Source organism: Heterodontus francisci, chromosome 41 (assembly GCF_036365525.1).
Source record: "Heterodontus francisci isolate sHetFra1 chromosome 41, sHetFra1.hap1, whole genome shotgun sequence".
Taxonomy (NCBI): domain Eukaryota; kingdom Metazoa; phylum Chordata; class Chondrichthyes; order Heterodontiformes; family Heterodontidae; genus Heterodontus; species Heterodontus francisci.
Window position 1 is genome coordinate 23,693,613 of NC_090411.1, and position 23,845 is coordinate 23,717,457.

The 23,845-nt window shown below is 43.9% G+C and overlaps 1 protein-coding gene across 1 annotated transcript; it reads right to left on the reverse strand.

Moving 5' to 3' along the window:
• Positions 1-2,227: 2,227 nt before the first annotated feature.
• Positions 2,228-23,624, reverse strand: LOC137353359 (cytochrome P450 2J2-like). The gene is made up of 9 exons (XM_068019532.1): positions 22,464-23,624; positions 19,164-19,326; positions 16,952-17,104; positions 14,090-14,250; positions 12,623-12,796; positions 8,909-9,050; positions 7,079-7,266; positions 4,631-4,772; positions 2,228-3,581 (listed from the first exon to the last, which is right to left on the reverse strand). Exons 1-9 carry the CDS (start codon positions 22,677-22,679, stop codon positions 3,382-3,384), a joined length of 1,539 nt encoding a protein of 512 aa, XP_067875633.1. The 5' UTR covers positions 22,680-23,624; the 3' UTR covers positions 2,228-3,381.
• Positions 23,625-23,845: the final 221 nt, after the last annotated feature.

Here is a 23,845-nt window from a genome sequence, read left to right on the forward strand (position 1 = left end):
GCCCAGATCTCTCTGCCTGTCAATACTCCTAAGGATTCTGCCATTTTCTGTATATTCCCACCTGTATTAGATCTTCTAAAATGCATGACCTGACATTTGTCCGGATTAAACTCCATCTGCCATTTCTCCTCCCAAGTCTCCAACCGATCTATATCCTGCTGTATCCTCTGACAATCCTCATCACTATCCGCAACTCCACCAACCTTTGTGTCGTCCGCAAACCTGCTAATCAGACCAGCTACATTTTCCTCCAAATCATTTTTCATACTACAAACAGCAGAGGTCCCAGCACTGACCCCTGCGGCACACCACTAGTCATAGCCCTCCATTCAGAAAAGCACCTCTGATTCCGTGTGACTTCACCTTTTCTACCATTCTGCCATGAGGGACCTTGTCAAAGGCTTTACTGTTGTCCGTGTTGACAACATCCACTGCCCTTCCTTCGTCAATCATCTTCGTCACTTCCTCAAAAAACTCAATCAAGTTAGTGAGACACGACATCCCCTTCACCAAACCATGCAATCTCTCGCTAATAAGAAGGTGTTAGATATAGCTCTTGGGGCGAAAGGGATCAAAGGATATAGGCGGAAAGCGGGAACAATTTACTGACTTGGATGATCAGCCATGATCATAATGAATGGCCTACTCCTGCTCCTATTTTCTATGGTTCTATGAAAGGGTCTCATGTGGAGGGGAGACGATCACTGCCACAAAAGCTCCCTTGTCACTTCAAGGATGTTCCGATGATGGAACGGTATATAAAGGGAGGGATGTGAAGTACTGCAGGAATAATTACGTACAGGATGCTTGAAAAGTTCTAGAAAGTGCTTATAAATGGGTGACGTCTACAGTCAAAGTTCAATTCGAATATGGTTGCTGCGTGTGTGATTTTACTGCTTGTCACAGTTACAAAATAACTCCTTGCCAGCGTTTGATTACTCCAGCATTACAGAATTAAACTAATTAGGTACATGCTCTTAACATAACATTTGGCAATCTCTAGCCATAAAGCACTGGGCGTATAATTCCAGTTATCATGCTGGCTGTGAACATTGTCCTCACCAACTCCCACTCCCTCTCTGTTCCCTGGTGTCTCAAATTCAAGCTCCTCAGCCTTTTTTTTCAAGTCCAATTCCATTTTTGAATCACCTCAGGAATCTTCTCCAGCCACATTCTCTGCTTCTCGGACGGCTGAGCACTGCTCAGTCTTCTGAAAAGTCTTCGACAAATTTATCTCTTCATTCATCTCTTTTGTACCCCGCTTTAACCATTTGTAAGCATCCCTGTAAAGTGCTTGGAGATATTTTTCTGCAGTGGGTGCTATATGAATGCGAGTTGCACTTGTGATAGAGGCATATAATGGGTGAGCCATGAGGAATCCTTGATTTAGCTCCATGGAGCTTCAGTGGGCCAGATATTCAGCTCAGCACCAGGGAATGCTCCAATAAGGGAGCCCTCATTCCCTATGACCTTACATGTACAATAGCTGGTTAAGTAGCAGTGTGTTGGATAGTAATTAATTGTAATTATTTTAATGCAAATGAATGCAGTGTTTAATATTCAGTCAGGGTATTCAGGAAGCTAGTGTGCAAACTGAATGTTGTTTTCACCTGAAGAGAAGCAAATTCAGTCTTGTGAGTGGACTCCAAATGGGCTCCAGCCATTCGCATCACTCCCAGAGCAGTTCAGGAGTTGAGCTCAGTAAACTGGGGTTGGGGCCATCCGTGCCAGCTTGGACAAATTTAATTTGAAAAGGACCAAAACTAACTCAAGGATGTGCTACAGACCGAGTCACATAAGAAAGAAGACAGCTTGCTTTACAAACAGGCAATCATTTTGGGGCGGCACAGTGGCGCAGTGGTTAGCACTGCAGCCTCACAGCTCCAGGGACCCGGGTTCGATTCTGGGCACTGCCTGTGTGGAGTTTGCAAGTTCTCCCTGTGTCTGCGTGGGTTTCCTCCGGGTGCTCCGGTTTCCTCCCACAAGCCAAAAGACTTGCAGGTTGGTAGGTAAATTGGCCATTATAAATTGTCACTAGTATAGGTAGGTCGTAGGGAAATATAGGGACAGATGGGGATGTTTGGTAGGAATATGGGATTAGTGTAGGATTAGTATAAATGGGTGGTTGATGGCCGGCACAGACTCGGTGGGCCGAAGGGCCTGTTTCAGTGCTGTATCTCTAATCTAATCTAATCTAATTTAAACAAATTTCCTGCAACATTGCTCATTGAGTTTGATATATTTATAAGAACAGTGATATTATGCAAAGTAATATTACAAAGAACACTAGTCGATACATATTGGGGTGTAATTGAGTCTGGCAATAATGGGATTGTGTCTGTAAGAGATTCCAAAGGAGATTGAGGCAATATGGTGTGTAGCTGCTGTACTTTATCAATACATTTAGTCGCAGAGTCAACAAGCTGACTCCCGAGCAAAACTCAAATTACAGCAATTAATACAAGAGACACAACACTACCAGGTTCCACTGGGAGGACAGTTGTCATCAGGACTGTTTTCCTTCTCTGCCTTTCTATGCCTTGCACTGTTTTATATCTTGCCTTGTTCGTATTCCCGTTTAGTCGAGCTATAGTGGGAGATTGATAGCTTGCTAGATCCAGTCAAGGAATTCCCCCCTCATCCTGTTATTTGCAGCCCGCTTGTCTGGCTTTTGTGGGAGAGAGATTGATAGCTGCTCATTGTGGGAGATTGATAGCTTGCTGGATCTCATCAAGGGCTTCTTGGGACAACATGCTGGTAGACTTACCTTTTCCAAAATGTAAAAATATCAAAATAAAGTTGTTCTTGGCCATATTCTACAGGCCTTAGTCCCTTTCAAACCATTGGGTCTCAACCCCCACTGTTTTCTCTGTCAACTGGTACCCATCTTTGCAATCTATTGTTGGGGAGAGATATTTAGGCCGAGATCATGGCCTGGACCCAAAGATGGAGGATTTTTTTTATTTGTGAAAAGGTGACCCTTTACAAAGAGGACTGCTAAGGGCTCATTTTTGTGATTATTTTTGGGAGGGGTGGGGTGGGGGGGGGAGGGGAGGGTCCTGATTCTCCCATGCTAATTAGTTGCCCTTTTCCTAATGCTCAGGTGGGGTCAGTGCTGGGGCACTGGTGGGTAGGATCCCGGTACATGCCAGGATTGAAGCCTGTTTGAATTTTGAGGGCAAGGTCTTCTATAAAGACAAATTTCTCGGGACATCCAGACACTATCTCATAAAACACTCGTTGATGTGCCTGGGCAATCAGCGTCACAGCACGGGAAAGACGAGTTGTCATTTTGATATCCCACTATTCCGATTAAGCAATTCCAAATTACTTGGAAGCAAGCTAAACTATCCAACACCATCAAGCGGATTGCCTCTGAGATCACAGTTCATCATCTGGCGCCTTTCTGCATCTTATCCCCAACTTGTACGGCTGTGGTGCTAACATCAATTTATATTCACCTTGCAGGTTTGGAGTAGAGGTTTTATCAGGCCAGTAGAACTCAAAATTCTGAAGGAGAGAAGTGAAAAACAGAAAGAGCTCCATTTTTGCCAGTTTTTCTCCTGGGCATGCTCGCAGACCTAGAAAATTCAATGTAACACGTTAATGAGACAAGATGATAAATAACGCTAACTTGAACCAATTTGGAGTGGTTTATGTGTTAAGACTACATTGAAATCATGCTGTTAGCAGCTAGTAAAACACTATGCAGTATACGGTACTCGATTCATAGTCACAGCTTTGGCATCCTGTTTGATCCTAAGCTGTGTTTCATATCCCATATCCTCTCCATCACCAAGTCCAACTACTTCCACCTCTAACATCGCCCGTCTCCAGCCCTGTCTCAGCTCATCTGCAGCTGAAACCCTCACCCATGCCTTTGTTACCTCCTGATTATCTCAATGCTCTCCTGGTTGGCCTCCAGCAACAACAACAATTTGCATTTATATAGCACCTTTAACATGGTAAATGTCCCAAGGTGCTTCACAGGAGCATTATCAGGCAGAATTTGACACTGAGCCACATAACACGATATTAGGACAGGTGACCAAAACTTGGTCAACGATGAAAGTTTTAAGGAGCATCTTAAAGGAGGAGAGGGAGGTGGAGAAATGGAGATGTTTAGAGAGGAAATCCCAAGCTTTGGGCCGAGGCACCTGAATTCCCGGCTGCCAGTGCTGGGGTGAAGAAGTGGGGATGCAGAGGAGATCAGAATTGGAGGAACACGGTGACCTGAGGAATGTAGGTATGGAAGAGGTCTCAGAGATAGGGAAGGAGCGTGGTTCTGGAGGGATTAGAACACAAGGATGAGAATTTTAAAATTGATACAGTGCTTGTCTGAGAGCCGATGTCAGTGAGTGAGCACAGGGGTGATGGGGTGAATGGGACTTGGTGTGCATTAGGAAATGGGCACTAGAGCTTTGAATAATTTCTAAGATTTCCACAAAGAAATGAGAAATAAAGTCAGAGACTTGCAATTGGCGAAGTCCGCGCACTCCACCTCTGCCTTAAGAAAGAATAAAGTTTAAGTTGTTTTGGATAGCGTTCCTGCTTGTTGATAGATGAAAGATTAAATTAATCTAGAACTGACTGTAAACAAGAAACCTGGCAGCCTGAAGTGTCTACTCACCCATTGAAAATGGAATAAATGCATCCGGTTTAAAGAATTCCCCATTTTCATTCAGGAAATTCTCTGGATTAAATTGTTTCGGATCCTTCCATTGTGTCTCCTCAGACAAAATTGACTGCATGTTGATAAAGAATGAGGTCCCCTGGAAAAACAGAACAAAATATCTGCATTGAGTTACACAATACAAAGGGTTACACTCATCATGCCTTCCACATGACAGTGGTTCTGAAAAGTAGAGGGTACGGTACATGAGGAGAAGACCATCTACAGTATCAATAGCATAGGGACCGGGAAGGGAAGTCGGAGCCTCAACAATTTAGTCAGATTGGGGGTCAGGAAATACTAGGATACTCAGGGAAGTAAAATTGGAAACAGATTTCAATATTGTAACTCTGGCCAAAATCTTTCATTCCTTCTTGGATATGGGACTGCAGGGTTGCAATTGTTACATCCCAGTTCAAAATGGGCGAGACAGATCAAGCTAATAATTATGGCCTGAATAATACCGACACCCAGGAGGCAGGCTGGGAGGCCAGTGGCTGATAATCATGGGGAGCCGCCACAGGACAGCTCCCTGATGTGGTCCCGCTGCCAGGCATTCTACCAGCAGCAGGACTAGACGCGGATCGGCTTCCCACTCCGATGAGGCGAGCAGCCAATTGGGTCTTTAATTATGTCAACTGCGGCAATTTTGCGGGTCCATCGGCATTTTGCCAATGGTGGGGTGACCACCTGCCATGTGGGAAGGCGGCTTCCTTGCAGCAACCTGTTGGGCAATCAGAGCTGGAGGGTCGATGCCCAAAGAGGGGCCTGCGGGCAGGGAAGGGGTCCCTGTGTCACTAACGATCTCCCCACAGGGATTGGCCTCCAACCCTTGACCCCCTGATATTTTTTGTTTTTTTACAATTGACCTGGCCAATCTCCCAAGGTCTCCTGCCTGCCTCAGCGGCAACCATCACTCACAGTGGCACTGCTGAGGCTGTAGAGCTGTCAGCCCTCTGATTTGGCCGGCAGGATCCGGAGCCTTCCTGCCATCCTTCAATGGAGTCTTGACGCCTGCGGCAAAAATTAGGCCTATCGGCCGGTCAGCCAAACGTGAATAGTGGGGAAACTTCTAGAGGCCAAATCTGAGACCAATTGAATTATCACTTGGATAAAAATGAGTTAGTAAAACATGGATTTATCAAAGGCAAATTGAGTCTGATAAACTTGATTGAGTCCTTCGATAAAATAATGAAGAGGGTTGATCCGGGTTGTGCATTTGGCGTTATGTATATGGACTTTCAAAAGGCTTTCTGAAATCTGCATAATAGACTCGATAGCAAAATTAAAACTCCTGGAATTTTATGGGGAATTGAACATGAATACAAGACTGGCTAAGGGACAGAAAGCAGAGAGTAATGATGAACGGTTGTTTATCAGACTGGAGGGAAGTTGGTGTTCCCCAGGGGTTGGTATTATGACCACTGCTCTCTTTGATATATATTAATGACCTGCACTTGGGAGTAGGAGGCAAAATTTCAGAATTCGCAGATGACACAAAACTTAGAAATGTAGTGAACAGTGCCAGAGATAGCAAAAATATGTGGACATGGCAGATGTGATACATTTTGCAAGAAAGAGCGAGGAGATGCAAAATAAACTACGTGCTTCAATTTTGTTGGTTGCTGGAACAGAGAGACCCGGAGTTTACATACACAAATCTTTTAAGGTGGCAGGAGAAATTGATAAGGCTGTTAAGGCTTTATAAAAAGAGCCAGAGAGTACAAAAGCAAAAACGTTATTCTAAACCTTTATAAATCACTGGTCTGACGGCAGCTGGAATATTGTGTTAATTTGCTGGCACCTTGCTTTAGGAAGGATGTTAAGGCCTTGGAGAGGGTGCAGTGGAAAATTAATAGAATGTTACCAGGGATGAGAGACTTACTTCGAGCAGAGAAGGTTAAAGGAAGATTTAATGGTGGTGTTCTGAAATTATGAGGGGTTTTTGTAGAGCAGTTAGGGAGAAACTGTTTCTTTTGGTAGGCAGGTTGGAAACTAGAGGGCACAGATTTAAGATAATTAGCAAAAGAAACAGAAGGAAAATGAAAAGATTGTTTTCCCACAGTGAGTGGTTGTGATCTGGAATGCACTGCCTGAAAGGGCAGTGGAAGCAGATTCAATAGTAACTTCCAAAAGGGAATTGGATAAATACTGGAAAAGGAAATATTTGCAGGGTAATAGGCAAAGGGCAGGGTAGTAGGACTAATTGAATAGTTCTGTCTTCTCAGGTAATGTCTGATCTAAGGAAATAATATTACCAAATGCGACCTTTATGTGCTTTAGCTATTCACTGATAGCGTTGCTTAGATCCAAGCAGTCGATCAGTGGCAGTTCTCTCAGCTGAGGGATGGAGTGAGGCTCTGAGGGGGAAATAGAAAAACACTCTGACAGAAAAGAATGAGCCACCTTTTTGATTGTGTATCCCTTGAAGTTTGTGTCCTGTATTGTTGCGTGTACTGCTCCAAGTGGTGCTACATTCCCACATCTTTGAATCTCGTGAACAATAGCATTGACATACGGCATGTTGGGTACATCCTCCATGGATGGGGCACGGGACCAGCCAATCACCTTGTCGATCTCCTTCTGGCACTTTTCTGGAAAGCAAAGGAGACAAATTTAAAAGAGTAACTGTTAAATTCAGGCCCACAACATGGCTTTGAAATTGGTAATTACATCTTCTGTCAAGTCATTTTACAAATTGGAATTCTCCACATATGCATTAATGGTTTGTGAAGTCAAATCCTTGGGAAAGTTGGGATTGTTAAGAAGGGAAATTGAATAATTTCCTTTATTAGCCGAGGTAAAGAATATAAGAGCAGGGAGGTTATGCTGGAACTGTATTACTCATTGGTTAAGCCTCAACTTGAGTACTGTGTGCAATTCTGGTCCCCTCAATACAGAAAGGATGTAATTGTACTGGAGAGGGTGCAGAATATATTTATGAGGATGTTGCCGGGACTGGAAAAACTGCTTGGATCTAACCAATGCTATCAGCTATGAGAAAAGATTGGATAGGCTGAGGTTGTTTTCCTTGGAACAGAGAAGGCTGAGGGGAGATCTGATTGAAATGTACAAAATTGAACAATTCTGTGATTCTCTGAAAATTTTGAGGGGCCTGGATAGAGTGGAGGTGAGGGCCTAATCACCTTAGCAGAGAGGTCAGTGACGAGTGGGCATAGATTTAAAGTGATTGGTAGAAAAATTAGAGGGGAGATCTAAAGAATAAAAGAGAGCAACATGTGGTCATTGAGAATTCAGAAATGTCTTCCTTTCTTATGCCTATTATCAGGGGCAAAACATGCTATGCTGAATGAGAACTTTTTAATCCATCAGTTGGAAACTTGTATTAATCTTTTAAAGACAGGACAGAAAGAAACTGATAAAAGCCACTGCTAAACAGCTAAAAATGGCCACTGCCATTTGCATGTGAATACGTTACACATCAAGGTATCAAAGAAGAGACAGATGTCTGAGCTAGCCAACACTAGAACTATGCCTCATGAATTTGGAATCTGCTAACAGCTTCACTTCTAATGGCAAAACATTCAAAGCCATCTTGGACCATTAACAGTTGAAGATCAATCCCCCCAGGGTAAACATTGAAACAATGAGACCTGAGAGAGGTTGGAAATTCCTAGACTTGAATCTAATTAAATTGCAAACAAAGACACTGGACAATCATGTGATCACCTTCCCATCTGTGGAAAACTCACAGTCTTTTTGTTACCAAGGGACAAGCTGCAGAACCCATAGGGGTGTCTCTCTCTCTCTCTTTGTCTCTCCCCTCTCTCTCTCTCTCCCTCTCTCCAGGTGAACTTGGGGCATTCAAAGCTTGCCTGCTGGCTGGAAAAGATCCAAGACAAACACCCCTGGGAAGAAGACAACCTGCTCTCCACTATCTCCAAGAACATCACTTAACCATGAACTTCAGGACTCCAGAGTCAGCCGGAAGACAACTGAATTAACAGACACCGCAGCCTGTATATTCTTTTTATTTGATTCCAAACTCTATTCCAACCACCATTCCTCCACTCCGTAATCTATTTGTGTGTTGGATTCTTATGTCTGTGTGTGTGCAAACACTCACTGAAGTGGTAAGCACATCCATTGTTTAAAAAGGAATACAACCTATTACAGTCAAACCAGGAGGAGGACAAGAGGGGAGCCTTCCGAACCCTTCTCAACTGATCGTAACATGAGTACAGGCACCCATTTAAGTTGGAGGCCTGGCTTTACCTTGTATATCTGGATAAGCCATCATGTATAGAATGCCCCATTGCAGAGTAGTTGTTGTGGTTTCAGTACCAGCGACAAAGAGATCGTTAACATTATGGAGCAGGTTTCCCTCTGTCAAGCAAGAGTCAGGAGAGTTCTGTTCCTGCAAAATGAAGATTAACCTTCTTTCAAATACTTAACATCACCGGTCCTCTAGCAGTGAACACTCACACCCAGGTGAACTGGCTGCACATCAAAGGGAGACACCGATGCAGTGGGTTACAATGTAAGAATACACCCAGGATAATTCAGCCTATTGAAGCTTGTCCTACCAGTGTGAGGATTTCAAATTCCCCTTAGTCATAGAATCATAGAATAATACAGCACAGAAGGAGGCCATTGAGCCCATGAAAGAGCTATCCAATTAATCCCTCTCCCCATTGCTCTTTCCCCATAGCCCTGTGAAGTTTTCCTTTTCAAGTATTTATCCAATTCCCTTTTGAAAGTTGTGACTGAATCTGCCTCTTGTTGCCCTTTCAGATGGTGCATTCCAGATCATAACTCACTGTAAAGGTTTTTTTTCCCTCATGTCATCTCTGGTTCTTTTGCCAATTACCTAAAAGCTCTGTCTTTGGTTACAGACCCTTCTGTCACTAATCTCTTTGACTACACTGCCTTATCTGCTAAATTATTTGGTTTATGTACAAAATGATTCCAAGATCCGTTTTGCCAACAGGTGTAATTCACCCTCTATAATGGGAACACCTTGTACTCATGCGATAGCAGCCCCGCTGTGGGCCGGCCTCCGACCCCGGGTCCTCTAGAATGTCTGCCTCACCTATTCATTGTCTTGTTGAGCTCCTTATATATTGCAGGGGTGGTCGGAGGGGTTGGAGACGACGACCGACTTCCCGTTGACCTGCTCTGCGTTGTCTGCCAGCTCCATGAGCTCAGGTTATCAGTTACGGTACTCTTATAGAATAGGCTTCACGGTGGCTGCTGTCACATTGGAGCTGGTGTGAACTCAAAGTAATTTCAGGCTATGTCCTGCCCAGAGTTGGGTCTCACAACAGCTTGTCTAAATACGAATTGGCCCTTTGCCCTGACGCTTTTCACATGGGCCAGCGAAAACAGAGTCTCTTTAAATTTCTTGTTTACTGCAGCCAATGGGCTCACCCGCTGCCAGGAGCGTCAGGGTGAAGAAATGGCAGCCCGCACGCATGGGCCACACACCACCACGTCGCTGTGATCTAGCGCGCGGCCACTCATTTAAATACACAGGGTGGGCTGCCCCCCCCCCCGCCCAATTCTGTGGCAAGGGCAGGCTCAGTGACACCGTGAACAGCATCAGCTGCCTTTGCGCAGGCACTGGTGCCATTTTTAAAGGGCTGCCAGACCAGCACAGAAAAAACAGAGATGAACTGCATAGACCCCGAATACACTGTAAATAAATCTCTGACCCAAATCCCTCCACTAAATGCAATGAAAATAAATGGCTACTCACTTCCCCACCAAAACACATACATCGAAGGTTCGACCTCTCCCCCCACCAATATACAAAGTTCAGAGGTCACCCCTTCCCCTCCCCTCCCCCTACACTAGAAATACAGAGTTGACCCCGTTTCCCTCCGCCCACTTCACTAAAAATTCTAAGTTCCCGCCATCCCCACCTCGGTGGCGCCAGCTTTCCCTGAATGGGAAAATGAAGGCGCATGAGTACCACCCGTCGCGTGGAAGATCCCAGACAGCCAGTAAGTCCGCAGGGAATTGTAGGTAAATGTATTCATGAGGTTTATTTAAATATTCAAAGTCGGGTCTCACTGCCGAACAATGGAGGGGCCGTTATGGAGCCTTGCCACTGCCGGCAAGATCGGGCCTGGCAATCCCGGCGTTGGGGGCCGTGACAGGCTGCTGCCACTGCGTCTTCTGGCCGCCCCTCTCCCCGCCACGGAGCCCGACGTCGGGAGCTGAACAAAATTCAGCCCAACGTGTGTATCGGGCAAATTGGATTGACCCCAATGTGCCTGCTGTAAGTGGGGGGAATGAAATTCTATCTAAGGGAAATACACTGAAGTGAAGCTTATCAGAAATGCACAGTGGGCTACCAGTTGGGTTTGCAAAGCCGAAAGGGAGACACCAATGTGAAGAACAGAATATCAAAGGTACTGCAGCTACCAGAAAAGTTGGCAGAATACGATCAAGGGGCAGAAGTGCTCTGAAGGTCAGGGGTGATCCCCACTGAAGCCTTCAGCCAAGACCCTCAGCACCTGGAGCAGGTAGGTGTTCAGGGCCAGAACAGAGGCAATGGAGACCACCGCAAAGCCAGCTCCCTCCACAAGCACAACTCAGGAACCTTACTGTCGTTCTGAGGGTTTATCACCACCTAGGGGCAATTCACAATGGCCAATTTACCAATCAACCTGCAAGTCTTGAGCTGTGGGAGGAAACTGGCAGAAACCCACACATTCACAGGGAGAACTTGCAAATTCCGCACAGGCAGTACCCTGAATCGAACCCGGGTTGCTGGAGCTGTGAGGTTGCGGTGCTAATCACTGTGCCACTACAGACTACATCAACAGCTTTAGCCTCATCTACACATTTCGTCACTGCCTCAAAAAATTCAATCAATTTAGTCAGACACAATCTCCCCCGACAAAGCCATGCTGACTATCCCTGATTAATCCCTGCCTCTCCGAGTGGAGACTAATCCTGTCCCTCAGAATTTTTTCCAATAGTTTCCCAACCACTGATGTTAGACCCACTGGCCTATAATTACCTGGTTTATCCTTGCTACCCTTCTTAAATAATGGTACCACATTCGCTGTCTTCCAATCCTCTGGTACCTCTCCTGTGGCCAGAGAGGATTTGAAAATTTGTATCAGAGCCCCTGCTATCTTCTCCCTTGCCTCGCATAACAGCCTAGGATACATCTTATCTGGGCCTGGGGTTTTATCCACTCTTCAGCCTGATAAAACAGCTATTACTTCCTCCCTTTCAATGTTAATATGTTCAAGTATATCACAATCCCCCTCCCTGATCTCTACACCTACATCATCCTTCTCCATAGGGAGACAGGGTGGATGTTTCCACTTGTGGGAGAATCTATAACTAGGGGTCACTGTTTAAAAATAAGGGGTCACCCATTTAAGACAGAGATAAGGAGAAATGTTTTCTCCCAGGGGTCATGTATCTTTGGAACTCTCTTCCTTAAAAGGCAATGGAAGCAGAGTCTTTGAATATTTTTAAGGCAGAGGTAGATAGATAGCAAGGGGGTGAAAGGTGGGAAAGTGGAGTAATCAGTTCAGCCATGAACTTATTGAATGGCGGAGCAGGCACGAGGACTTCTGCTCCTAATTCATATGTTCGAAGTGACAACAATACAGATGGATGGAAATCTGTCAGGAAATGATTCCTCCACCCCCCCAAATTAGTTTTTATTTGAATGCAGGGGACATGGCTGCAAAGTTTAAGGGAGCGAAACAGGGGTTGAGGTTAAGCATTTCCTCATTCTCCACCGCTATCCCTCTATATCACAGACAGTTTGTGCTTTATTTCTCACCCTATATTAACTGGGCTGAGGCTCTGTTACTAAAGGGAGACAAGCATTTTAGGCCATTTGTCTGATCTGGGCTCAAACCAGACTTTGAGGTGAAAGGTCAAATAACAGTGCTCCAGCATATTGCAATGCAGAGACCCACCAAGAAAATGAAATATTTCATTAAGCACTGTGCTCACCTTTTCCATTTCTAGTAAATAGGCATCGATAAAATCGCGGATCTTTTCACCGTTCAGAGTGTCTTTGTGCTGGTTGATGAATTCCTGAAGCATAGTTTCAATTAAAGCCTGGTTTTCAAATATCCTCCAAGCAGGCCCTGGGAAATAGCGAATGAAGGGAGCTATGGAATACACCTAGCAGAAAGCACAAGATAATTACCATGTATGATTTTGGTTCTCCAATACACAGTCAGTCACAAAGCTTTCCAGCATAGAAACATAATTTTAAGACAATGTCACCTATTGGTCAGTTGGTCACACTCCTGTTACTAGTATTAGAAAAGTGTGGGTTCAAGTCCCACTCCAGGAACTTCAGCACATAATCCAAGTTAACACTTCAGTGCAGAACTGAGAGAGTGCTGCACTGTCAGAGGCACCTTCTTTAAGATTAGATGTGAAACAAAGACTCCATCTAGTCTCTCAGGTTTATGTAAAACATCCTGTGACAATATCTGCAGGATGTCAATATTCATCCCTCTACCAACATCACTAAAACAGATTTTCTGGTTATTATCACATTGCTGTTTGTGGGATCTTGCTGTGTGCAAATTGACTGCTACATTTTGTAAATTACTACCATGACTACACATCAAAATACTTTGCTAGCTGTAAAGTGCTTTGGGACACCCTGAAGAGGTGAAAAATGCTTTATAAATACAAGTCTTTCTTTCTCATCAATTTTGCATTTTGTTGCCTCAAGACAGTCTGGTATTGGTCATTTAAGACTCACCCTCGTTAGGGCCATGCTGGCTGTCATTCATTGGGTTATTTCTATACCCGTAGTCTTCTGTTTTATTTCTTGTCATTTTGGTCAAATTAATGGGTCTGTTTTAGCCAGTGAAGGCTCTATTGCCCTTTTTAAATATGGACCATCATGTCACAGTACACCTGTGTGTTTGCAAATAATATTACACATTGGTAAATATATTTAACACAGAAATTGGACGGTTGTGAGTCTTAGTTCAGTATTTTTTAAGTCCATCCATAATATATCTTTCCAATGCGCAGGTACACAGGAGTGTTTATAGTCATCGATACCCTAGACACTGGGGAGAGAAAAAGAATTGGCTTTAGTCTTTAATAAACCTTTTACTACACACTCTTGCCTCCTCCCTTCTCCAGACTCTAAGCAGTTATCAAGGTATGTGAGCAGTGATTTATTAATGAGGTGCCAGGCTAGGTCAATTGAAAATTTCAAAACTGAGATTGAGAGATTTTTTAAGGGTTGCGGAACACAAGCAAGTTGATGGAGTTAAAATAAAGATCAGCCGTAATCCTATTGTTTGGCTGAACAGGCCTGAAGGGCTGAATGGCCTAATCCTGTTCCTATGTTCCAGTCCCTGTGAACCAAATTTTTGACATCTGTATCTCTGTTTTAATAAGGATATTCTCTTGTCCCGAACGAAAGGAATTCCTTTTTTATTCTACCTGTGGCCATATTGTTGTCTGAATCTTCATGTTCTCATCAATCAGTTCTGTCAGTCGTGTGAAGGTCTTGTCTTCGTAATGGAAACGCTTCCCCAAAACTACTGAACAAATCACGTTGGACACAGCACTGGTGATTTTAGAATTAGGATTAAAGGGTTGACCTGTGCAAAAGGAAAAGAAGTTTTGTGAATGTGAAGGCTCAGTGGAGCAGTGGTTAGCACCGCAGCCTCACAGCTCCAGTGACCCGGGTTCAATTCCAAGTACTGCCTGTGTGGAGTTTGCGGGTTCTCCCTGTGTCTGTGTGGGTTTCCTCCGGGTGCTCCTGTTTCCTCCCACAAGCCAAAAGACTAGCAGGTTGGTAGGTAAATTGGCCATTATAAATTGTCCCCAGTATAGGTAGGTGGTAGGGAAATATAGGGACAGGTGGGGATGTGGTAGGAATATGGGATTAGTGTAGGATTAGTATAAATGGGTGGTTGATGGTCGGCACAGACTCGGTGGGCCGAAGGGCCTGTTTCAGTGCTGTATCACTAAACTAAACAAAGCAAGACTCCATCATTCTGAAGAGGTGGCCTGGGTGAAATAGGGGTTTTGACATTTGTTGCTTTAATCTCACAATCATTTAGGAGCAGTTTCTAACTCATAACCAGCAGGTGTTTAGAATGGCACACACTTTAAAGAAGAGCTCATTGGTTGCTGAACAGGTGACCTCGCTCTTAACAATATTTATTCCTCAACCAACATCACTAAAACAGATGATCTGGTCATTTTCACATTTCTGTTTGTGTGAGCTTGCTGTGCGCAAATTAGCTGCTGCCTTTCCTCCATTGCAACAGTGACTGCACTTCAAACATACTTCATTGGCTGCAAAGTGCTCGAGGTTGTGAAAGGCGCTATCTAAATGTAAACCCTTTTTTCTGTTCTCGCCTCTGGCCTGTCCAGTTCTTTGATGTTAACGGAATTGGGGTTAATTGCTGTTCCATCCCCTAACTTTTCATTCCTGTATAACAAAGTGAGGAAGAGCCTCTTGGAGGCTTAGTTATCTCAGTTATCCACACAGGAAGTGGGAGATCCCCAACCAAACTAGTCCTGTGGATTTTTCTCCTCCTTTGAGTGGCTGCCATTGACTTGCCAACAGCGCATAGTGGAGTAAGTGAAATCAGAACTTCACCATGACGACAGAATCACAGGTATAGTCCTCTATCTCATGATTCACATCGAAACATGTTGTAATCCTGAGTGTAGACCTCAAGCAAGTCATTAGTTGGGAACAAAAGGTTAGTGAGTACCACATTGTGCTAGTTTAACAATTCATCCAGATTTAATCCAAATTTAGGATACAATGCAATTGTTGGAGGACACTATTTGTTCTCCCTGACACGATCATTGATTCGCACCTTCTGGCCCATTCATGAAGCAGGAGAGAATGGTCGTGAAAATTGGATTCTTTCCTGCCCTGTAGAGCTTGCCTCTGGAGACTGGGAATGCAGCAAAGCATCCACTTCCATCAGAGATGGAAGATATATCTGGCATCTGCCAGATATTTACTGATCAAGCAATCCCATAAATATGGACAGTTATCCCGAGAGGTCGTAACACATCCCAAGGTGCTTTACAGGAGTGTTCTAAAAAATGATTTGACACTGAGTAAAGTAAAGGGATATTGGGACAGGTGAAAAAAGCTTGGCCAATGATCTGTTTTTAAGATCTTTTTAAAGTTTCAAAAAGTGTCCTAAAGGTGGCGAGCCAAGGGATTTGGGGAGGGAAATCCAGAGCTTAGGGCCTTGGCAACTGAAGGTGCAGCCGCCAATGGGGGAGCGTTGAGGATTGGGATGTGCAAAAAGCCAGAGTTGGAAGAACGCAGAGATCTCAAAGGGTTGTGCGGTTGGAGAAGTTACAGAGATAGGGAGGGGCAAGGCTATAAAGTGATTTTAAAATCATGAGAATTTTAAAATCGAGTTGTTGGTGGACCAGAAGCCAATGTATGTCAGTGAGCATAAGGGGTGATGGGTGAAAGGGACTTGGTCCGTATTAGGACACGGGCAGCAGAGTTTTGAATGAGCTCAAGTTTACAGAAGGTGTAAAGTGGGAGGCTTCTCTCTCTTATCCAGGAGATAAAGCTCTTCACCCACAAAGCAGAGGCTGAGAAAGGTTTGAAGGTTCTGCTGGTTCTGTTTGCAAAGTTCCAGCATTTCTTCAAAACATTCACCAGAGACCATTTCCTTTGAAAATGGAAAATTCTTTAACTGTGGGAAGAACTAATCACTGAAAATGCTGGAAATTCACAACAGAATCAGAATCACCATCAGAAAGAAGAAAAGATTAGTTCATGTTTCAAGAGTAACTCTTGATTAGGATTATATGAAGATCCTTGATGCCCAGCGAGGCTTCAGGAGGAAACACGTAGGAAATTCAACAGAAGAATCCCAAAGCAGAGTTCTGTCATATCTTTGTGACGCAGTGTTGCCAACTCTAACTGGGTGTATTCCTGGAGATTTCATTACATGACCTCCCACCTCAAACTACTTTTTCCCCAAACGCCCACCACAGGCTCATCCTCCAGGCGTGCGGCCTTCCCACGTCAATTGGAAAGGGATCAAACTCTTTTGTTACCCAGTTGGATTAATCTTGGCTGTTAGTGAAACATATTTCTAACAAACAAATGACAGTTTGAAGGAAATGAAAAAGAAACACAATTGATGTCAATACAACAATGACATTTTCTATCCTCCTGAGTTGCTTTGCAGTAGTGTCCTAGTTATTAAACTTCAATTCCTGGGGATTTGAGGACACTCCTGGAGGTTTGGTAACCCTATTGCAACAGTGTCATCACAAATTACGCAGAGAACACACAGAACTTACCAATTGATGCTCTGAAGACTTCAGACAAATATCGGGCTTCTTCCAGAATTTTCTCCTCAAAGGCGATTTTGCCTAAACCAAAGTTTCTGAGAACAGTCAATGTAAATCTCCGTTGCTGTTTCCAGGACCTTCCATAGGGGGCCATGATAATGCCTAACAGAAAGGGGGAAAACAGTGGATAAATAATAATAACCAGCTTTTATTTTGAGGTCTATGAGAAAGTTCAAAGCACAATTTTGACCTAATAGCGAAGCTGTTTAATCTATGGGAACATAGGAAAAGGAGGAGGCCATTTATCCCCTTGAGTTTGTTCTTCTGCTCAATGAGATCAGGGCTGATCTGTGACCTAATTCCATATAATAAAAGCAAAATACTGCGGATGCTGGAAATCTGAAATAAGAAAAAGAAATGCTGGAAATACTCAGCAGGTCTGGCAGCATCTGAGGAGAGAGAAGCAGAGTTAACGTTTCAGGGCAATGACCCCTCATCGGAACTAGCAAATATTCGAAATGTAACAGGTTTTAAGCAAATAAAATGGGGGGTGGGGCAAGAGATAACCAAAGAGAAGGTGTTGATAGGACAAGGTCACAGAGAATAACTGACCAGAAGGTCATGCGGCAAAGGCAAACAGTATGTTAATGGTGTGCTGAAAGACAAAGCATTAGTGCAGAGAAGGTGTGTACTGACAGAAAAATGAACAGCCCTGGCCCAAAGCACAAACATGAAAAAAACAGTGGGTATGCACAGTAGAAACAAATTAAAGAAACTAAAATAAAATAAACAAATAAAAAAGAAAAAAAATCACTAAAAATAAAAATGGAGGGGTCGTCATGCTCTGAAATGATTGAACACAATTTTCAGTCCGGCAGGCTGTAGCGTGTCCAATCGGTAAATGAAATACTGTTCCTCGAACTTGCATTAATGTTCACTGGAACACTGCAGCAATCCCAGGACAGAGAGGTGGGCATGAGAGCAGGGGGCATGCGTTGAAATGGCGAGCAATCGGAAGCTCGGGCTCATGCTCAGCGGGAATAACTGACCAGAAGTTCATGGAGCAAAGGCAAACGGTTTGTTAATGGTGTGGTGAATGACAAAGCGTTAGTGGAGGGAGGGTGTTAATTGACAGAAAAATGAATAGCCTGGTTCCAACCACAAACATGAAAAAATACAGTAATTAGGCACAGTAGAAACCTAATGTATCCATACCTAATTCCATATACCTGCCTTTGTCTCATATCCCTTAAGACTTGATCAATAAAAAATTTATCAATCAGAGATTTAAAATTAACAATCGATCTAGCATCAATTGCTGTTTGCTTTAGGCCATTTAAGGGCCTCTTCCTGCCACTGCTGGGAAGTCGAGGCGACCTCCTTGCAGGGGCCCTCTGTGGGAAATCTGTAGCCCACGAAGGACACTGGCTGAAGCGGGATTTCCCTGCCTTTCTGGACCACCGTTGAGAGCGCCGATGTGGGCACAAAATCCAGCCCAAATTTGTGTGTAGAAGTGTTTCCCAATTTCATTCCTGATAGGTCTGGCTCTAATTTTTAGACAATGCCTCCTATCCCTAGACTGCAAATACTTTCTCCCCTTCTAACCTGTCTGTTCCCTTTAAATACTTGAAAGCTTTGATCAACTCACTCCTTGTCTTCTAAATTCCAGAGATCACAACCCTATTTTATTTAATGTCTCCTCATAGCCTCTTCCTTAGAGTCCAGGTATCATTCTGGTAAATCTATGCTGTACTCCCTCTGAGGCCAATACATCCACCTGAAGGTGTGGTGCTTGCAGTACTCCAGGTGTGGTCTAGCCCGGGCTTTGTTCAGCTGAAGCATGATTTCTACCCCCTTGTATTCTTGTCCTCTGGATATAATGACCAGCATTCCATCAGTCTTTTTGATTATTTTCAGAACATGTTTGTGAAATTTTAACCCTCCGCCCCCACAGCTCTCTTTGGACCTCCAGTGTTTCTAGCTTTTCACCATTCAGAAAGTGCCCTGTCCCATCCTTTTTAGATTCAAAGTGGGTGACCTCAAATTTGCCAACATCAAAATCCATTTGCCACAGTTTTGCCCATTCACTTCACCATATCACAATCTCTTTCTAATGTTATACTATTCTAAAGGTGCTATATAAATGCTGCAAATTGTTGTTGTTCCGGTAGCTTTCCAGGACATTGCAGGAAAATGAAATAAACTGATAAAAACTTAATACCTTGATATTTTGTCAGTTCATCAACTATCGGAATATATGGTCGTCCGGCAAATTCCCGACCATGTTGGACGAGGGCCTCTTGAACGAGCTGAAATCCATTGATGATAATGAAAGGCATCCCGAATGCATACAACGTAAAAAGGTCCCCGTACTTCTTGGAAAGCTTTTTTTAGGGCAAATGCGGGAAAGGAAAACAAAAAGATGATAAACACTTCTGTCCCACTCTCTGCAAATGACCAAAACAGAAACGGTTTGAAAACAAAAGTTGCTACATGATGAACTAAATCAGACTGCTTTAGGGTCTGACTTATTCTAAAATTACATGGAGTTACACAACACAGAAACAGGGTAATTCGGACCATCTCATTGGGGGCAGTGTTTATGCTCCACATGATTCTCCTCCGAATTACTTCATCGAACCCAATCAAAATATACTTCTATTGCTTTCTCCCTATAAATGCATCTATGCAACTGGGCACTATATTATAGGAAGGATGTGATTGCACTGGAAAGGGTGCAGAGGAGATTCACCAGGATGTTGCCTGGGCTGGAGCATTTCAGCTATGAAGAGAGACTGAAAAGGCTAGGGTTGTTTTCCTTAGAGCAGAGAAGGCTGAGGGGAGACATGATTGAGGTTTACAAAATTATGAGGGGCATTGAAAGGTTGGATAGGAAGATTTTTTTCCCTTAGCGGAGGTGTGAATAACCAGGGGGCATAGATTTAAGGTAAGGTAAGGTGCAGGAGGTTTAGAGGGGATTTGAGGAAAAACATTTTCACCCAGAGGGTGGTTGGAATTTGGCACGCACTGCCTGAAGAGGTGGTGGAGGCAGGGACCCTTACAACATTTAAGAAGTATCTAGATGAGCACTTGAAATGCCATGGAATACAAGGCTATGGGCCAAGTGCTGGAAAATGGGATTAGAATAGTTAGGTGCTTGATGGCCGGCACAGACACGATGGGCTGAAGGGCCTGTTTCTGTGCTGTTTCACTCCATGATGTTAATCTCAATGTGCTAAGGAATTCCATGTTCCCATCAGTCTCTGAGTAAAGGAGTTTCTCCTGAATTCCTTATTGGATTTATGAGACACTATCTCATATTTATGGCCCCAGTTTTAGTCTCCCTCACATTTGAAGAATCTTCTCTACATCTACCCTATCAAACCCCCTCATAGTTGTAAAGATCTCTGTTCAAAGAACCAAACATTCTTTTATATATTTCTTGCGTGTCCTGGTTGATTCATCGTTTTATGCCATGTTAGGTAGTTGGAAGGTTAATTACCGGATAGACACATTCCAATTTCCATTGGAATACTCAACCAAAGGGCTAAGGTCTGTGGTGCAAAAACTCTGCCCAGATTGAAGAGAAGATATTGTTAGTCCTGGGAGGATGAGGTGGGGATTGGGTGGGGGGTTGTGGTTGCTCTGCAAACTGCTGCTGGCATTGGGAGTGAAAGGGATTGCCGGGTCTGGAATGGCCCAAGGATTTTCCCTGTGGCATCCGGAGAACTCCCGCCTCCTGTCCCAGAAACGATCCTCACAAGAAACGTAAGTGGCCCTGAGATGCAAACCCTCTTTGCCAGTGAGCTGTCTGGTGATGTCCAACAGGCACCTGCTGCTCGCTGGCCTCCTTTAAATGAGGCCCAGGTCCAATATCAGTTGAGACTCCGGCCTACTATTTCCAAACAGGAATCAATTTCTAAGTCTCTGTGGTTAACAAATGATAGAGGAGTTCCAAATTATGAAGAGTTTTGATTAAGTAAATGAAGAGAAACTGTTTCCAGTGGTGGGAGGGTCAGTAATAAGAGTACACAGATTTAAGGAAATTGGCAAATGAACCAATGGTAACATGAGGAAAAAAATTTACCCGGGGAGTTGTTCTGATCTGGAATTCACTGCCTGAAGGGGGGTGGAAGAGGATTCAACAGTAACTTTTAAATGAGATTTGGATAAATACTTGAAGGAGAAAGATTTACCATGGGAAAAGTGCGGGGGGAGTGGGACTAATTGGATAAGTCTTCCAAAGAGCCAGCACAGGCACGATGGGCTGAATGGTGGCCTTCTGTGCTGTGTTATGATACAATGAACTCTCCCTTTGCTCCTCAATGATGATCTTAATTTATGCATTTACGTCACTTTTCACCACTTATCAAAAACCCATCATATCACCTCTGTCAAAATTCCTCTTAGCCTACACTGTTGAGATGGGAAAAAATACCCCAGTTCCTCTCATCTTTGCTCATGATTAAAGTCCTTCATCTAATACTGTGTGTATATTCCCTGTGAAAATAGTAAATCACTAACACCCCCCACTAAACCAAGCAATGAGAAGCAGCAACAAAGATGCGTAACATTTATCTTTGCCAAGGACATGTCTTAGAAATCCATTTTATTCACCTTTATTTATTCAAGAAATGAGAGTGTCACTGGCAAAGCTAACATTTATCTTCCATCCCTAATTGGCCTTGAGAAGGTGGTGGTGAGCCGCCTTCTCTAGCTGCTGCATTTCTTGAAGTGTAGGTACACCCACAGTGCTGTTAGGGACGGAGTTCCAGGATTTTCATCCCATGACAGTGAAGGAATGGCAGTATAGTTCCAAGTCAGTGTGTGACTTGGAGGGGAGCTTGTAGGTGGTGGGGTTCCCATGCATCTGCTGTCCTTGTCCTTCCAGGTAGCAGAGGTCGCGGGTTTGGAAGGTGCTGTTGAAGGAGCCTTGACAAGTTGCTGCAGTGCATCTTGTAGATGGTACACACTGCTGCCACTGTGCGTCACTGGTGCAAACAGCGAATGTTAAGTTGGTCGATGGGATCAAGCAGGATACTTTGTTCTGGATGGTGCCGAGCTTCTTGAATGTTGTTGGAGCTCAAATCATCCAGGCAAGTGGAGAATATTCCATCACACTCCTGACTTGTGCCTTGTTGATGTTGGACAGGCTTTGGGGAGTCAGGAGATGAGTTTCTGGCTGCAGAATTTCCAGCCTCTGACCTGTGACAGTATTTATCTGGCTGGTCCAGATCAGTTTCTGCTCAAAGCTTAAAGCAGAATTCAACCAAAACAATAATAAATCAAGACTTGGGCAACAAATTCGTCTGGGACGGCAGCGCAGAGTGTCTGATATGGGATCAGCTGTTTGTTGTTTACCATGCCCGACTGGGTTGCGGTCAATGGAATTAAATATTAGGCGTTGTGTGTAAAAAGCAGCTAATCCCACATCGACAATGCTACACCTCTGTCCCAGATGGATTTCTGCTCCTTCGGCAATTCACAGAGGGAGGAATTTTGGAGCTGTTGTAGTCATTACCTCAGTTAGAGCAAGGTGGGGTGCTTGTTTCCCGATGAAGATATTCCCAAACATTGACCACATGGGTGGTCCCGGGGGAAGCCCACTCGGTCTCCTCACTTTAATCACAAATGTCAGCATTAAAAACACGGCCAAGAAAATCAGGAGGGTTTGTAGATCGAGGTACCGGAGCCAACGAAAAGGTGCCATCTCCAACAATAGTTCCACGCTTTTCATTCTCAACCTTTCAGAAGCTCCAGCAGTTAATGCTTTCACTTTAGCTTATGGTTTGTAAATAAATGACTGGTTATCAACTTTTTAAAGTAACTTCTTCGACAAAATGGCAGGAGCAGACTTGTTTTTCTACTTTCCCTGCCTGTATCCAGAGGACTCCAGTGTCTGACCTTGTCTTGTTGACAGAGTCCTCAGTGAGGAGTGGCTGAAAAATCGCCGGAAGCAGAGCAGGGAAATATTTTGCTTATGCTGTATTTATTTGTAGAAGGGTTGGCATTGTTTCCCAGTAGCCTTCGTTTGAGTTCCCAAGCTGCAGTCTCTCTTTCATACCTCCTTTATATTTCAGAATGTGTACACAACAGGTTTGGTTACTTGAGACCTGAACTGGTTCCATTTAAAAGCCTGGAGTGAACTTGGAGTCCGATGGCAACTCTGGGATGAGCGCTTGTGACTTTGTCCATTCTGGCTACAGATATTCCCTGCTGAACTCTGACCTCTTGCCCATTGGCATCTGTGCCTTCAGCTGCATACTCCCTAAGCTCTGAAATTCCTGCTCTAAACATCTCCATTTTAACTCTTTCTTCTCCTTTAAGAGCTCATTAAAACCTAGCTCTTTGTCCAAGCTTTTGGTCGCCTGTCCTATTACTTCCTTAAGTGGCTCAGTGTCACATTTTGGTTGATAATGCTCCTGACAGGTGAATTGGATGTTTCACGATGTTAATGGCACTATTTTAATGCAAGTTGTTGTTATTGAATGTCAGTGTAACAGCTGCACAGGCTGAGGTAGAAACTACACTGCTGGCCTGTTGGCAGATGCTAAGAGACAGGCTAATGCAACACTTTGACCTCAAGGTAATAGTCTCTGCCTAATTATATATTGCTTCACTGCCTTTGAAGGTATTTAACATCTAAATCGTCTCGTTGCACAACAGCAAATAGTATTTCCATCGCAACTTTCACATAGAAAGATTGCTCGAAACACTTTGCAGGAGTGTCATCAAAAACAAGGTGCATTGAGCCAAAGAAGGAGACAGTAGGAGGGGTGAATAGGAATATGGTCAATGGGATGGGCATTAAAGAGGTCTTGAAGGGTAAGAGGAAGGGGTGAGAGAAATGAATTCTGACATCAGGGGCTGCCAATAGTGGGAGAAAAGGGGGAGAAAGGCATA

Bases quoted from the DNA above. Each gene is read 5' to 3' on its own strand.
- LOC137353359 (XM_068019532.1), bottom strand. From the start codon at position 22,679: ATGAAAAGCGTGGAACTATTGTTGGAGATGGCACCTTTTCGTTGGCTC. The intron at 9,051-12,622 runs GTGAGCACAGTG...TTCATTTTGCAG, and splicing joins ATTTACTAGAAATGGAAAAG to GAACAGAACTCTCCTGACTC. The intron at 7,267-8,908 runs GTAAAGCCAGGC...TTTGCTTTCCAG, and splicing joins GGCTTATCCAGATATACAAG to AAAAGTGCCAGAAGGAGATC.